At 38.3% G+C, this 16,779-nt stretch overlaps 1 protein-coding gene across 1 annotated transcript; it reads right to left on the reverse strand.

Annotated features, from left to right (window-relative positions):
* Positions 1-871: 871 nt before the first annotated feature.
* On the reverse strand, positions 872-1,380 carry LOC119527042 (60S ribosomal protein L23a-like). The gene has a single exon (XM_037826656.1). It carries the CDS (start codon positions 1,378-1,380, stop codon positions 910-912), a length of 471 nt encoding a protein of 156 aa, XP_037682584.1. The 3' UTR covers positions 872-909.
* Positions 1,381-16,779: the final 15,399 nt, after the last annotated feature.

Raw genomic sequence — 16,779 nt, forward strand, 5'->3', positions numbered from 1 at the left:
TTATTTCCTTTTCTTGCCTTATTGCATTGTCTAGGATATCCAGAACAATGTTGAATAGGAGTAGTGAGAATGAACATACCTGTTCCTAATATCAGTCTTTCATCATTAAATATGTTAGCTGTAGATTTTTCATATGTTCCATTTATCATGTTGAGGAAGTTCTATTCTATTTCTAATTTCTGAAAGATTTTTTCATGAAATGACTTTTAATTTTGTCAGTGATGTGAATATTGGTGTGCTTGATGTTATCCTACAGTTCTTTCAGGTTATGTTCATTTATTTTTCTTTCTTCTCCTCAGATTGTATAATTTCCAAGGCTTTAATAAGCACATGCCCAGATGAGACAAATGCTCAGAAAACACTGGATGGGACCCTATGCTTTTGCCTTGAGCTGTCTTTCAGGTTCGTTGTTAGGAAAGCTAAACTCTGAGGGAGAGCACCAACCAACAGCCAAGCTGAAAAGAGTGTGGTGAAATCCTGTAGTCATTTACTTTAAAATTGTGAATAAGGAAGAATGACTATTACTTTATTTGATTAACATATTTTTGGATATCCTAGCTAATAAACCAAGAAACTCCCAAATAATCAAAACACTTACACAAAACTTTAAAAAGAGGCAAAATTACATTCACTTGCAGATTATTATATTTCTGTAAATTAACCTCAAAAAAATTTTAGTTAAAATAATAGAATAAGGAAATTTAGGTTGATGACAAGATACAAGGTAAGTATACAAAAATCATTAGCTTTTTCATATACCAGCATTAACTTATTAGAAATTGAAACTACATTCACAAAAATAAAGAAGAGCTCAACATTGTATCAACCATGTTTTTGCATATAGCTATGTTTCATTTTCTTTTTTTTCTGGTCAAAAAACTTATATTTAGAATTTGCCAGCTGGACTGTTTAGATGATCCCAATTTTGTTGGCAACATCCAAAGCATCATAGTCAGGAGCCAGTCGAACATATGCCTTCTTCTTTCCATCAGGCCTGATCAGGGTGTTGACCTTTGCCACATCAATGTCATAGAGCTTCTTCACAGCCTGTTTGATCTGGTGCTTGTTGGCCTTGACATCTACAATGAACACAAGTGTGTTGTTGTCTTCAATCTTCTTCATGGCTGACTCAGTGGTCAGAGGGAACTTGATGATGGCATAGTGGTCAAGCTTGTTTCTCCTGGGGGCGCTCTTCCGAGGATATTTGGGCTGTCTTCTGAGACGCAGAGTCTTGGGCCACTGGAATGTAGGTGAAGTGTGGATCTTCTTTTTCTTGTGGCTGTGGACACCTTTCAGTACTGCCTTCTTGGCTTTCAAAGCCTTTGCTTTGGCTTCGGTTTTGGGAGGGGCAGGGGCTTCCTTCTTCACTTTCAGTGCCATCTTCTTGAAAAGGCTGTTTCATTTATTTTGATGCTAATAAACAATTGTGAGATTATGCCAGTTTAGTCTTTCTTTTGGGTTGGTTCCTGTTTTCCTTCTTTTCCTCCCTCCCTCCCTCCCTCCTTTCTATTATGATCCTTATTGCTTGTATGCTTTGTTTATTCTTGTATATGTAAATCTCCTAGTTTTATAATAGTTTCTCTATCTTATATACTTGGAAGGGAATTTTTGGGTTATGAATATGCAATTGTCCAATTTTATAAGATGTTTTGGTTTGCTAAAGCTGCTGGAATGCAAAATACCAGAAACAGACTGACTTTTATAATGGGGGTCTATTAGTTCACAAATTTACAGTTCTAATGTCACAAAAACATCCCAATTAAGGATCAAAAGGGCCATGCCTTCTCTGAAGAAAGGCCAGTGGTATCTGGGGTTCATCTATCACATGGGAAAGCACATGGCTGGAGTATGCTGGGCCTCTCCTGTGGTTAGTTTCTCATTTCCATTGCTTTCTCCAAAATGTCTCTGGGCCTCTCTCTCTCTTCCTATGTGTCCTTGCTTGTTTCTCCCAGGGCATTTCTAAGTGTTGGGGGATCCTCTCTTAGGTTCTCCAGGGCAAATGCTGGGTTTCATCTCTTAGCTTCTCTCCTGGCTTTGGTTTCAATGGCTGTCTCCAAGATGTGTCTCTGCCCCCATCTCCAAGCATCTGGGTCTGTGTCAGTTTTGAGCTCTCCCTCTCTCTCCTGGAGCCTCTTAAGGCCTCCAGTAAACTAATTAAGACCCAACTTGAATCGGTGGGTTCACATCTCCAGGGAAATAATCTGATCAAAATGTCCCACCCATGATAGGTCTACCCCCACAAGACTGGATTAAAAGAACATAGTCTTTTATGGGGTACATAACAGATTCAAATCAGCACAGACGTCAATTTCTTTTCCAAAATGGTTCTATTATTTACACTCCTTATCAGCAGTGTATGAGTTCCCACTGATCCTTTCTAAGACTTGATAATGCCATAGGCATCATTTTAGCTAATACAATGAGTAAAATTTGGCATCTCTTGCGGCTTCAGTTTTCATTTCCCTCTGTACTAAAGTGGCTAAGCATCTGGTCATGTTTCTAGCCATTTATATTTCCTCTTAAGTGAAATGTCTACTTGTGGTGGAGAATTACCAATACTCATCAGCTGCTATGAATTTCCAAAACTTGAGGTCAGGTTGTGTACAAGTGGGATGTGGCCAATGATTTGGTTCCAGCGAGAGGGATGTGGATGGAAGAGGTTTAGGTCACTTCCAAGCTCATTCTTAAAAACAACCTGCATGGTCTTCCAACTCACTTTTCCTTTTCTGAAACAGCTTTAGAGACAACATGTTTCAGGTGGCATAATTTCAAGATGGAATAGGGTTACTCAAACTGTATTCAATTGTGCCTCAAAAAATAAAATTTTGATAGGCAACTGAAATTTTGGATATTTCTATTGCAGCAGCTGACATTACTTCCACTAATACATTCTTCATGTATTTTTTAAAAAATATTCCAGATACTAAACTTTTGCAAGTGATGTGTTGAAATATTCTCTCCTAGTTTGTAGTTTTCCCCTCACTTTTTAAAAACAGCTTTATTTACATACCATACAATCCATTCCTCAAACGGCTGAATTTATCAATTTTTTCTTTCAAGATCAGCTCTTCTTTAGTCTTAAATTTTTCTATATACAGTGGTTAAAAAATATTATCATCTATTTCCTTCTAAAATTTTGATTTTGTCATTTAAGCCCTTAATTCTAGAATTTAATGTATTTTTTTCCAACTATTTAAAATCATGTTTCTCAATTGATTTGCAATGTCACTTTTTGCCTATAGCAGAGTTCTCTTTTGGGGCTCTATTCTGCCCTTAATTTTCTGTTTTTCTATCTCTAAAAGTACACCACTGCCTTAATTACTAAACATTAAAATGTCAGTATCTGATATCAGAAGTAACTTGGCGGTTCTTGGTTCCTTGCCATATACTGAAATTTAAATCATTTTATCAGATTCCATGTAAAACCTTAGTGAAATTTTAATTGCAATAGCTTTGAATCTATAGAAAAAATGAGAATTGCCATCTATATGAAAATGAGTCATTATTTTCTGTGAAGAAGTATAGCTCTTACACATTTCCTTAAGGGTGGAACACTTACTGGTCCTTTTTTTTTTTATCAAACAAATTAAAAAACAAACAATAAAAAAACAACACTTCAAACCAAACAAAAACAAAGGAAAAAGGAAAAAATAACCTAAAATAACTACATTGCTTCCAACATGTTCCCACCATACCCCAAGAAAATTAACAAACTATACTGGACAAAGAAATAAGAAAAACAAATGACCTAAAATAACCACATTTCTGCAAAATTATTCCTACCATACCCCCAGAAATTAACAAACCATAGTCGTTCCTGAGCATTCCCAAAACATTGTTTACCCTCCATAACTTATCTGCTCTTATTAGATTATCATCCCCCCTTCATTATTTGCTGTCTATCACAAGGTCCCCTACATTCTACAATATAAACCATTTATTTTACATTTTTCAGAGTTCACATTAGTGGTAACATACACTATCTCTCTTTTTGTGTCTGGTTTATTTTGCTCAGCCTTATGTCTTCAAGATTCACCCATGTTGTCATGTTTCACAATCTCATTCCTTCTTACTGCGTATAGTATTCCATTGTGTGTATATACCGTATTTTGTTTATCCACTCATCTGTTGAAGAACTTTTGGGTTGTTTCCATCTCTTGGCAATTGTGAGTAATGCTGCTATGAACATTGGTGTGCAAATGTCTGTTCATGTCATTGCTTTCAGATCTTCAGGGTATATACCGAGACATGAAATTGCTGGATTGAAGGGTAACTCTATATCTAGTTTTTGAAGGAACCACCAGACTGTCTTCCAGTGTGGCTGTACCATTATACAGTCCCACTAACAATGAATGAGTTCCAATTGCTCCACATCCTCTCCAGCATTTGTAGTTTTCATTTTGTTTAATGGCAGCCAATCTGTTGGTGTGAGATGGTATCTCGTTGTGGAATTAATTTGCATCTCCCTAATAGCTAGTGAAGCTGAACATTTTTTCATGTGTATTTTTGGCCATTTGTATTTCCTCTTCAGAGAAATGTCTTTTCATATCTTTTGCCCATTTTATAACTGGGCTGTTTGTACTATTGTCAGTGAGTTGTAGGATTTCTTTATATATGCAAGATGTCAGCCTTTGTCAGATATATGGTTTCCAAATATTTTTTTCCCATTGAATTGGCTGCCTCTTCACGTTTTTGACAAATTCCTTTGACGTACAGAAGCTTTTAAGTTTGAGGAGTTCTCATTTATCTATTTATTCCTTTGTTGCTTGTGTTTTGGGAGTAAGGTCTAAGAAGTGACCTCCTACTACAAGGTCTTGAAGATGTTTTTAGTGGTACTTTTTTAAAAATTTCACTCTTTTTGATAGTTTCTCTGAGTACACAATGTCAGGCTGACAGTTATTCCTCTCTCAAAGTTTTGAAGATTTAATTTCAGTTTCTAGTTTCCACCATTATTAACTCATTTTAATTTCTATTTCCTTTTCTCTAGCTGCTTGTGAAAGCCTTCTTTGCTTTTGGTGTTGAGCAGGTAACTGAAAAAATGTCATAGGCATGGATTTCCCTTTATTTATCCTGCTTGGGATGCTGTACTACCAGGATAAAAGAATTCACCTTTCATGACTTCAATAAAATCACAATCATCTCCTCAAATATGTCCCACTTTTGTTCTCTTGATTTGTTCCAAGGACTCTGATTAGAGATATATTAGACTTTTCATTTTATCCTCTAAGTCAAGGGTTGATAAACTTTCTCTAAAGAGGCCAGAGAGTAAATAGCTTAGGCCTCGAGTTGCACCCACTCAGGATTGCCATTACAGCACAAAAGCAGCCATAGATGGTACGTGAATAAATGTGTAGTTCTCCAATATAACAGTACAAAAACAGGCGGAGGGAGGGATCCAAGATGGTGGATTAGGAGAGACAGAGCAAAATACTTCTCCATGAAAAACACTAGATAAAAGACAGAAGGTGCTCCAGAATACCAGTTCCAGGGTTGTACTGGCTGGACAAGGTCTGCTACATCCACAGTGACTGTGCAGTTGGTGAAAAAGAGTCTGCATTTGGAAATGAGTGAGTGAGGCTGCTGGGGAAATGGTAGCCATGCCATGGTAGGGAGAAAACTGGGTTCAGCATGTGGAGGTGGGTTAGTTTAAAAATGCCCGAAGCAGCTGTGGATCCAGCAGTGGGAGCCATGCAGTAGAGTATGGTGGGGAGTGCTTCCCATGCCCATGCCCTGGGTACCTGCCTTAGCATCTGGCATGGATGATAGCCATTCAAACTCCCACAGCGAATTGTCCTGGAGCTGGGAAGGCAGAGGTCCATGGAAGAGGGAAGTTACCATGCCCCGTACAGCCATCTTTTCAGTGGGCTGGGAATGCCCCAGCACGGCACTGTGGTCCAGAGCTATGCTTGTGGATTCTGCTCACCTGTGACATTGCACAGTCTTCCCTCTCCAGAGGCCTGCGGAGTGCACAGCTTGGAGGCGGGTCCCACATGGAAGTCCCTACACCAATACCAGGGACTGGTGGGCCCGCAGAAGATAAAGACTGTGGAGAGTCTGAGCCGAAGGGTGGGACTCCTGCAACAGCTTTAACTCTCAAGGACGGCTGGGAGAGTTGAGTTTTAAAGCTGCCTTCCCTCCCTAACAGCACAGGGCACACACCCCACCTTCAAGTCTGGCTGCAACAACTGCACACGGAAATTTGGTACACTGATTGGACCCCCACAAGATTCAGACCCCCACTTACCATGTAGGCGAATTTGGGGAGAACTCACTTGAGAGTAACAGGTGGCTCAGGGGTGCCATCTGCTGGTAAGTTACGGAAAGCGCACTCCACCAAGCTGCAGCTCTGACAAATTACAGATAATTGTTCAAATAAGCCTGCATACCCTAAAAGAACCCTATCAAGATAAGCAAATGCCAAGAGGCCAAACACAACAGAAAATTTTAAAGCATATGAAGAAACCAGAAGATATGGATAACCCAAACCCAAACACCCCAATCAAAAGATCAGAGGAGACACAGTACATGGAACAATTTATAAAAGAAGTAATCACAAAGAACAAGATCATGGCACAGGATATAAAGGACATGAAGAAGACCCTAGAAGAGCATAAAGAAGAATTTGGAAGAGTAAATTAAAAAAATAGATGATCTTATGTAAATAAAAGAAGCTGTTGATCAAATTAAAAAGATTCTGGATACACACAGCACTAGATCAGAGGAAGCTGAGGAAAGAATAATCGAACTGGAAGAGTCCAGGCTGGAAAATGAAAGTACTAAAGAATGGAGAAAAAAATGGAAAAATCTGAAATGGATCTCAGGGATATGATGGTTGACACGAAGTGTACAAATTTAAGAATCACTGGTGAGTTCCAGCGTTGCATCAGCTGGACAAGCTCTGCTAAATCCATAGGGACCATGCACTTGGTGAAATTGGGAGTCTGCATTCTAAATGAGTCAGTAAGCCTGGTGAATATCCGGCAGCCATGCTGCAGTGTGGGGAAACCATGGGTTGGTGTTTGGAGGTGGACTAGTTCTTTTACAAAAAAACCCAAGAGCATCTGCGGATACGGCAGCAAGAACCACTCAGTGAAGTGTGGCAGGAACAAGCTTGGGTATGACTCAATATCTGGCGTGAACGACAGCCTTTCACATACCCACTGCTAACTGTCTCAGAACAAGGAAGGCAGAGGTAAGCCAAAGGGGGAAAATAACCATGCCCCTTACAGCCATCTTCCTGGCGGGCTGGGAAAGCTCCTGCCCGGTGCCGGTGCCACAGCCCAGAGCCATGCCAAAAACCCCGAGACTGGAAGTATATCCAGCAACACATGCACATGCCACAATACTGGGCTTGGAGAATAGCCTTTCTTGCACCCACAGCTAACTGTCCCAGAGCTAGGAAGATGGAAATCTGCAAAAAGGGGGAAACTAGCATGCCCCATACAGCCATCCTTTCAGCAGGCTGGGAAGGCCCCTACATGACCCGGTGGCGCAGAACTCCCTTGAGGGACAGTTCGCACTTGTGACGTAGCACAGCCTTCCCTCAGCAGACGCCCTAGGAGGGCACAGCTTGAAAGAGGGACCCACTCAGAAATCCCAGGGACAATACACAAACACCAAGGACTTTTGCGTCAGTGGCAGAGATCTGTGGTGAGACTGAACTGAAGATTTAGACTCTTGTAAAACCTTAAATCTCCAGGAATACCTGGGAGGTTTGATTATTAAAGTCACCTTGCCTCCCTAACCGCTCAGACACATGCTCCACATTCAGGGTGAACACATCAACAACAAACCCAAATTTGGTGCACCGATTGGACCCCACAAGAATCAGACCCCTACACACCACAAAGACAAAGATGGGGAGAACTGGCTTGAGGCGAATAGGTGGCTTGGGAAGCCACCTGCCAGTTAGAGAAAGTGTACATCACCAAGCTGTAGATCTGACAAATTACAGATTAGTCTTTGAATTAGCCTACATATCTTAAATGAACCCTATCAAGTTAAGCAAATCCAAGAGGCCAAAAACAACAGAAAATTTTAAAGCATATGAAAAAACCAGATGATATGGATAACCCAAACCCAAACACCCAAATCAAAAGTTTAGAAGAGACACAGTACTTGGAGCAATTAATCAAAGAACTAAATACAAACAACGAAAGCATGGCACAGTATATAAAGGACATGAAGACCCTAGAAGAACATAAAGAAGAAACTGCAAGAGTAAATAAAAAAATAGATGCTCTTAGGGAAATAAAAGAAACTGTCAAACAAATTAAAAAGATTCTGGATACTCATAGTACAAGACTAGAGGAAGCTGAACAATGAATCAGTGATCTGGAGGATGACAAAACAGAAAATGAAAGAACAAAAGAAAGAATGGGGAAAAATTTAAAAATATCAAAATGGACCTCAAGAATATGACAGATAAAATAAAATGTCCAAATATAAGACTCATTGGTATCCCAGAAGGGGAAGAGAAGGGTAAAGGTCTAGAAAGAGTATTCAAAGAAATTGTTCGGGAAAACTTCGCAAACCATCTACACAACATAATTACACAAAGCATAAATGCCAGTGAACTCCAAATAGAATAAATCCAAATAAACCCACTCGAAGACATATTCTGATCAGGCTGTCAAATACTGAAGAGAAGGAGCAAGTTCTGAAAGCAGCAAGAGAAAAGCAATTCACCACATACAAAGGAAACAACATAAGACTAAGTAGTGACTACTCAGCAGCCACCATGGAGGTGAGGAGGCAGTGGCATGACATATTTAAAATTCTGAGAGAGAAAAATTGCCAACCAAGAATTCTTTGTCCAGCAAAGTTCTCTTTAAAATTTGAAGGAGAGCTTAAATTTTTCATAGACAAACAAATGCTGAGAGATTTTGATAATAAAAGACCTGCCCTATTGAGATACTAAAGGAGACCTATTGACAGAGAAACAAAGAAAGGAGAGAGAGAGATGGAGACAGGTTCAGTAATAAAGAGATTCAGTATAGATTCATTAAAGGACAATAAGAGAGAGAGGGAAAAAATACACCTGACAAACATAAGCCAAAGGATAGGATGGCTGATTCAAGAAATGCCGCCACAGTAATAACATTGAATGTAAATGGATTAAACTCTCCAATTAAAAGATATAGATTGGCAGAATGGATCAAAAAATATGAGCCATCAATAAGTTGCACAGAAGAGACTCATCTTAGACACAGGGACACAAAGAAATTGAAAGTGAAAGGATGGAAAAAATATTTTGTGCAAGCTACAGCCAAAAGAAAGCAGGAGAAGCAATATTAATCTCAGATAAAATAGACTTTAAATGCAAGGATGTTATGAGAGACAAAGAAGGCCACTACATACTAATAAAAGGGGCAATTCAACAAGAAAGAAACAACAATCATAAATGTTTATACGCCCAATCATGGTGCCACAAAATACATGAGACAAATACTGGAAAAACTAAAAACTAAAAGCAATGGATGTTTCCACAATAATCGTGGGAGACTTTAACACATCATTCTCCCCTATAGATATATCAACCAGAGAGAAGACCAATAAGGAAATGTAAAACCTAAAGAATCTGATAAATGAACTTGATTTAACAGACATATATAGAACATTACTTCCCAAATCACCAGGATATACATTCTTCTCTAATGCTCATGGAACTCTCTCCAGAACAGACCATATGCTGGGACACAAAACAAGCCTCAATAAATTTAAGAAAACTGAAATTTTTCTAAGCACATTCTCTGACCAAAATGGAATACAATTATAAGTCAATAACCATCAGAGACTTAGAAAATTCACAAATACCTGGGGGTTAAATGACACAGTCCTAAACAATCAGTGGGTTAAAGAATAGCAAGAGAAATTGCTAAATATATAGAAACGAATGAAAATGAGATCACAACATATCAAAACCTATGGGATGCAGCAAAAGCGGTACTGAGGGGGAAATTTATAGCACTAAATGCATACATCAAAAAGGAAGAAAGAGCTAAAATCACAGAACTAATGGAGCAACTGAAGAAGCTAGAAAATGAACAGCAAACTAATCCTAAACCAAGTAGAAGAAAAGAAATAACAAGGATTAAAGGAGAAATAAATGACATAGGGAACCAAAAAAATAGAATAAATATCACCAAAAGTTGGTTCTTTGAGAAGATCAACAAGATTGACAAGCCCCTAGCTAGACTGACAAAATCAAAAGAGAGAAGACCCATATAAACAAAATAATGAATGAGAAATATGACATTACTGTGGATCCCGAAGAAATTTCAAAAATTATAAGAGGATACTATGAACAACTGTATGCCAACAAACTAGACAATTTAGAGGAAATGAACAACCTAGACTGACCAGAGAAGAAATAGAAGACCACAACCAACCAATCACAAGCAAAGAGATCCAACCAGCCATCAAAAAACTTCCCACAAATAAATGCCCAGGGCCAGATGGCTTCAGGGGGAAATTCTACCAAACTTTCCAAAAAGAACTGACACCAATATTACTTAAACTCTTTCAAAACACTGAGGAAAATGGAACACTACCTAACTCATTTTATGAAGCTAACATCAATCTAACACTAAAACCAGGCACAGGCCAATCTCCCTAATGAATACAGACGCAAAAATTCTCAACAAAATGCTTGCATATCGGATCCAAAGACACATTAAAAACTCATACACCATGACCAAGTGGGGTTTATTCCAGGCATGCAAGGATGGTTCAACATAAGAAAATCAATCAATGTAATACAACACATTAACAAATCAAAAGAGAAAAATCAAATGATCATCTCAATAGATGCTGAAAAAGCATTCGACAAAATCCAACATTGCTTTTTGATAAAAACATTTCAAATGGTAGGAATTGAAAGAAACTTCCTCAATTTGATAAAGAGCATATATGAAAAACCCACAGCCAGCATAGTACTCAATGGTGGGAGGCTGAAAGCCTTCCCTCTAAGATCAGGAAGAAGACAAGGATGCCTACTATCACCACTGTTATTCAACATTGTGCTAGAAGTAATACTCAGGGTAATGATATGATCTTATATCTGGGAAACCCTGAGAAATCAATGATACAGCTACTGGAGCTAATAAACACATTTAGCAAAGTAGCGGGATTCCAGATTAATGCACAGAAGTCAGTAATGTTTCATATCATCCGGAAATAATGACAGTCTTACTTCTTCCTTTCCAATTAGGATGCCTTTTATTTCTTTGTCTTGCTGGATTACACTGGGTAGTACTTCTAGCTAGAAATGAAAGAAGTGAAGAGACGTTCAAGAAAAGATACCATTTTCAATAGCAACTACAAAAATCAAGTACCTAGGAATAAACTTAACCAAAGATGTAAAAGACCTATACAAAGAAAACTACATAACTCTACTAAAATAAATAGAAAGGGACCTTAAAAGATTGAAAAATATTCCATGTTCATGGATAGGAAGGCTAAATGTCATTAAGATGTCAATTCTACCCAAACTCATCTACAGATTCAATGCAATCCCAATCAAAATTCCAACAAAACTTTGCAGTCTTGGAAAAGCTAGTTATCAAATTTATTTGGAAAGGAAAGATGCCTCGAATTGCTAAAGACACTCTAAAAAAGAGAAACGAAGTGAGAGGCCTTCACTCCCTGACTTTGAAGCTTATTATAAAGACACAGTAGTCAAAACAGCATGGTACTGGCACAAAGACAGACATATTGATCAATGGAATCAAATTAAGAATTCAGAGATAGACCCCCAGATCTACAGCTGACTGATCTTTGATAAGGCCCCCAAACCCACTGAACTGGGGCATAAAAGTCTTTTCAACAAATGGTGCTGGAAGAGTTGGATATCCATATCCAAAAGAATGAAAGAGGATCCCTACCTCACATCCTGCACAAAAATGAACTCAAAGTGGAGCAAAGATCTCAATATAAAAGACAGTACCATAAAACTAGAAGATAATGTAGGGAAACATCTTCAAGACCTTGTATTAGGCGGTCACTTCCTAGATCTTATACCCAAAGCACAAGCAACAACAACAACAAAAAAGATAAACGGGAACTCCTCAAGCTTAGAAGTTTCTGGACCTCAAAGGAAACTGTCAAAAAGGTGAAGAGGCAGCCAACTCAATAGGAAAAAATTTTTGGAAACCATGTATCTGACAAAAGACTGATATCTTGTATATATTAAGAAATCCCACAACTCAATGACAACAGTACAGACAACCCAATTATAAAATGGGAAAAGATATGAAAAGATAGTTCTCTGAAGAAGAAATACAAATAGCCAACAAACACATGAAAAAATGTTCAGCTTCACTAGCTATTAGAGAAATGCAAATTAAGACCACAATGAGATACCATCTCACACCAATTAGAATGGCTGCCATTAAACAAACAGGAAACTACAAATGCTGGAGAAGATGTGAAGTTGGAACTCTTATTCATTGTTGGTGGGACTGAATAATGGTGCAGCCACTCTGGAAGACAGTCTGGCAGTTCCTTAGGAAACTAGATATAGAGTTATCCTTCGATCCAGCAATTGCACTTCTTGGTATATACCTGGAAGATCTGAAAGTAGTTACATGAGCAGATATCTACATGCCAATGTTTACAGCAGCATTACAATTGCCAAGAGATGGAAACAACCCAAATGTCCTTCAACAGATGAGTGGATAAATAAAATGTGGTATATACACATGATGGAATACTACGTGGCAGTAAGAAGGAACGATGTCGTGAAACATATGACAACATGGATGAACCTTGAAGACATAATGCTGAGCGAAATAAGCTAGGCACAAAAAGAGAAATATTATATGCTACCACTAATGTGAACTCTGAAAAATGTAAAATAAATGGTTTATAATGTAGAATGTAGGGGAACTAGCGATAGAGAGCAATTAGAGAAGGGGGAACAATAACCCAATAAGAAGAGATAAGCTATCGTGGGTAAATTTAATGTTCTGGGAATGCTCAGGAACGACTATGGTTTGTTAGTTTCTGGGGGGTATGGTAGGAACAAGTTCACAGAAATGTTGCTATATTAGGTTATTTTCTTGGGTTAGAGTAGGAACATGTTGGAATTAAAGCAGTTATTTTAGGTTAGCTGTCTGTTTCTTATTCCCTTTTTTCGGTTTGTTTGAAAAAAAATTTTTTTTGTATGTTTAAAAAAATTTTTTTTTAAATATAGTTAACAGTTAATTAAAAAAAAAAACAAAAACAATGAAAAAAAATATGCAGAGCCCCCATGAGGAGCTGGGGAACAATGCAGGGGTGTTGGGCTTCCCCACCTTGATGGTTGCTGATGTGCTCACAGACATTGGGGACTGACAGTTTGATGGGCTGAGCCCTCTATCACGGAACTTGCCCTTGGGAAGACTGTTAAAAGGAGAGGCTAGGCCTGCTTATAATTGTGCCTCCTCCTGAATGCCTTTGTTGCTCCAATGTGGCCCTCTCTCTACAGCTAAGCCAACTTGGCAGGTGAAATCACTGCCCTCCCCTCTATGTGGGATCTAAATAGTGTAAATTTCCCTGGCAACGTGGAATATGACTCCCGGGGAGGAATCTAGACCTGGCATTGTGGGATGGGAGAACATCTTCTTGACCAAAAGGGGGATGTGAAGTGAAATGGAATAAGTTTCAGTGGCTGAGAGATTCCAAAAGGAGCTGAGAGGTCACTCTGGTGGGCACTCTTACGCACAATATAGATAACCCTGTTCAGGTTCTAATGAATTGGAATAGCTAGTAGTAAATACCTGAAACTATGAAACTACAAGCCAGACCCTGGAATCTTGAAGACAATTGTATAACAATGTAACTTATGAGGGGTGACAACGTGATTGGGAAAGCCATGTGGATCACACTCCCTTTGTCCAGTGTATGGATGGATGAGTAGAAAAATGAGGGAAAAAAAAAAAAAAAAGGCACCCAGTGTTCTTTTTTTACTTTAATTGTTCTTTTTCACTTTAAATTTTATTCTTTTTATTTTTGTGTGTGTGTGCGGTAATGAAAATGTTCAAAACTTAATTTTAGTGATGAACGCACAACTATATAATGGTACCGTGAAAACTGATTGTACACCTTGTATGACTGCATGGTATGTGAATACATCGCAATAAAATTGTATTAAAACAAAACAACAAACAGAATGAATTTGATTTACATCCATCTAATGACCTACACTAACGCTCACGATGCATCAAGAAAAACCAGTTGCGGAATATGGTGGCCCAGGGCCTGGGCCCACTCCTAAATGGCCCCTAACAAACCTGCTTTAGTGAAAGAAAAAGGTCAAGAAAGCAAACTACCTCCCTGGAGGGGGAAGACTGTAACCATGGATGTAAAAACAGCGTTGATTGTCTCTTAGTCCTAAACACTAATCTTAGTAAAACAGCAGGTTTTAGGTCCCTTTAACGAGTATACTAGAGACCCGATGTCCTCACACTATATGGAATGTCTGTTTCAAAATCATATATTACTCCTTGTACTCCCCCATCCCTTGCGGAGCGCTAAACATCCAGACTGCTGCCACAGGAAGACCTCTCCTGTTTGTAAGTCCCAATAAACCTATGTCTGCTTCTGTGCCTGGTGTGTTTTCCAGTCTCGCTGTAGCTTTGGCCTGTGCTCTGCACAAACTTGCTCTGGGCCAGAATACAGAATAACATGCATAAATGATCACATTTTTGTAAAAACAAGCCTCTCAAATCCTCTGTATGTCCACAATTGGATAACATAAAGATGACAGAATGATATGCGTGATTTGATCTCAGTAGTTGGAGTGGTGTGAGAGAAATTTTTTTAATACATTCATATTTTATCTTTCATATTTAAAATTTAAAAAAAATTTAAAAATGAGAAAAGATTATAAAATTCACAATATTAGATACACTATTCATATATGGATGAGTTCTAATGATTTTTGGACTGACAAATTGGCTTCATCTGTTGAGTTCTGTACAATGACTTATAGGGAGATAATATTTCTAACACAAAAAGTCTACATTCAAAACATAAAAAGAACTATAAAGAAAAAGAAACAAGAATTTGTATGACTGAATATTCTGAAAACCACTGAATTGTCCACTTTAAAAGGGTGAACTTCGTGGTATGTGAATTATACCTTAATAATAAAAAAATCCCTATAAAATATTAGAAGTAGGCTAAGGAGATGAGAAGTCTCCAGTTTCCTTCTAATTAATCTTCTAGAAATTAAAACCACAATTTGTATGCCTGTAATTATCTAGAAGGGAGAACACTGGTGGTGGAAACCAGAACTGCTAGGACAATGTCCCCAGGAGTTAAGAAATAGTAGTAATGGGTTCAAGTGGAGAAATTGGCCTTAACTAGGAGCATAAACAATTCACCCTTAGCAAAATAGGGGAAATCAGAGCATATGAACAGTGATGCTTGTAGATATGGTGGTAGAGCTTGAGAAAGATCTCCTCTGATTGCTTCTATAATATCAATGAAAAAGTAGTAAGAAGTAGGTAGCATAGAGTAAGGATGGAGGAAGTAATACTGGTTGGAGATATGAGGAGAAAGGAGGTATAAAATAATTGTGTAGGAAGAGTAAATGGATCATGAAAATGTATTAAGATTTCCGGGCAGCATTAAAGGCTCACTTGAGTTTAGTGCTTATGAATTTGAGGTGAGACTGGTTAATCATGCCTGTATGTTTTCCTCTAACCATATTAAGCTTCATGGATGTGATCTGGCAGTTGGAATGGTAAAGATTTGAGTTCTGCCAAGTGAATACAACAAAGGAAAGGAGCAATGGAGTAGAGGTGTGTATGCAAGGGAGTAATTATACTTATGTACTAGCTAATGTAGATAGAAGTGAGGGTGTGAGGGCATTAAGGGGAGAGATGCTGTAAAAAAGGCAACAGATTAAAGGCATCAAGATTAATTAGGTCCTGATGAAGTCTAAGGATTGTTGGATCAAGACCCTACAAGGTAGTATACTAGAAAAAGATAGGAGAAAGTAGTGAAAGAAAAGGATGCTTGACAGTGGTTTAATTGCTGGCAATGACAAAAGATTGAATTGGTGAGACTGATTATAAGTCAAGATCATTAGCAGAGAGGTCAAGAGACTTAAGTGTCAATTGGAGAGTGACAATTTTAAGTGAAGAGACTTAAAATCTCTGAGGACCTAGAGGAAGATCATTGCTGATCTGATAATCATAAAAACATATTAAAGCTGGGATTTTTAGGATGGAAGGAGAATGGTCTGGAAGTGGCACACCAGAGAAAAATGTGGATGAGAAAACAGGCACTAAATGACAGGCTGCAAGAGAGAGCCAGGGTTCAGAGAAGAGGTTCTCAAATCTTAAGAGTATACTAAAATCACCTGGAGGCCTCGTTCAACTATTGCTGGACTCCATCCCCAGGGTTTCCGATTTAGTAAGTCTCAAATCTGAGAATCTGTATTTCTAAAAAGTTCCCATTTCTAAAAAGCACCATGATGATGATGATGCTAGTCCAGGGGCCATTTTAAGAACAACTGAGAACAAAAATATGAAAGAAACAAGCAAAAAGGGTGATGATTTAGGGAACACTGTTAAGGACTGATCATGAATCCTAGAACACACCATGTAAAGCTTTCAGGAGGTGGAGTGATAGGATCATAAAAAGGGTCCTCACAGGCTTTAGTTCAAGACATATAAGTTACATGCAACATTACATGCATGAAGTTAATTGAGGGTAACTCCAAGCAAGAAATTAAGAGAAGTCTAACAATTCTTCACTTAAAAAAAAAAAAAAAAAGGATAATGATGT

Source organism: Choloepus didactylus, chromosome 2 (genome assembly GCF_015220235.1).
Source record: "Choloepus didactylus isolate mChoDid1 chromosome 2, mChoDid1.pri, whole genome shotgun sequence".
NCBI classification, from domain to species: domain Eukaryota; kingdom Metazoa; phylum Chordata; class Mammalia; order Pilosa; family Megalonychidae; genus Choloepus; species Choloepus didactylus.

Bases quoted from the DNA above. Each gene is read 5' to 3' on its own strand.
- LOC119527042 (XM_037826656.1), bottom strand. From the start codon at position 1,380: ATGGCACTGAAAGTGAAGAAGGAAGCCCCTGCCCCTCCCAAAACCGAA.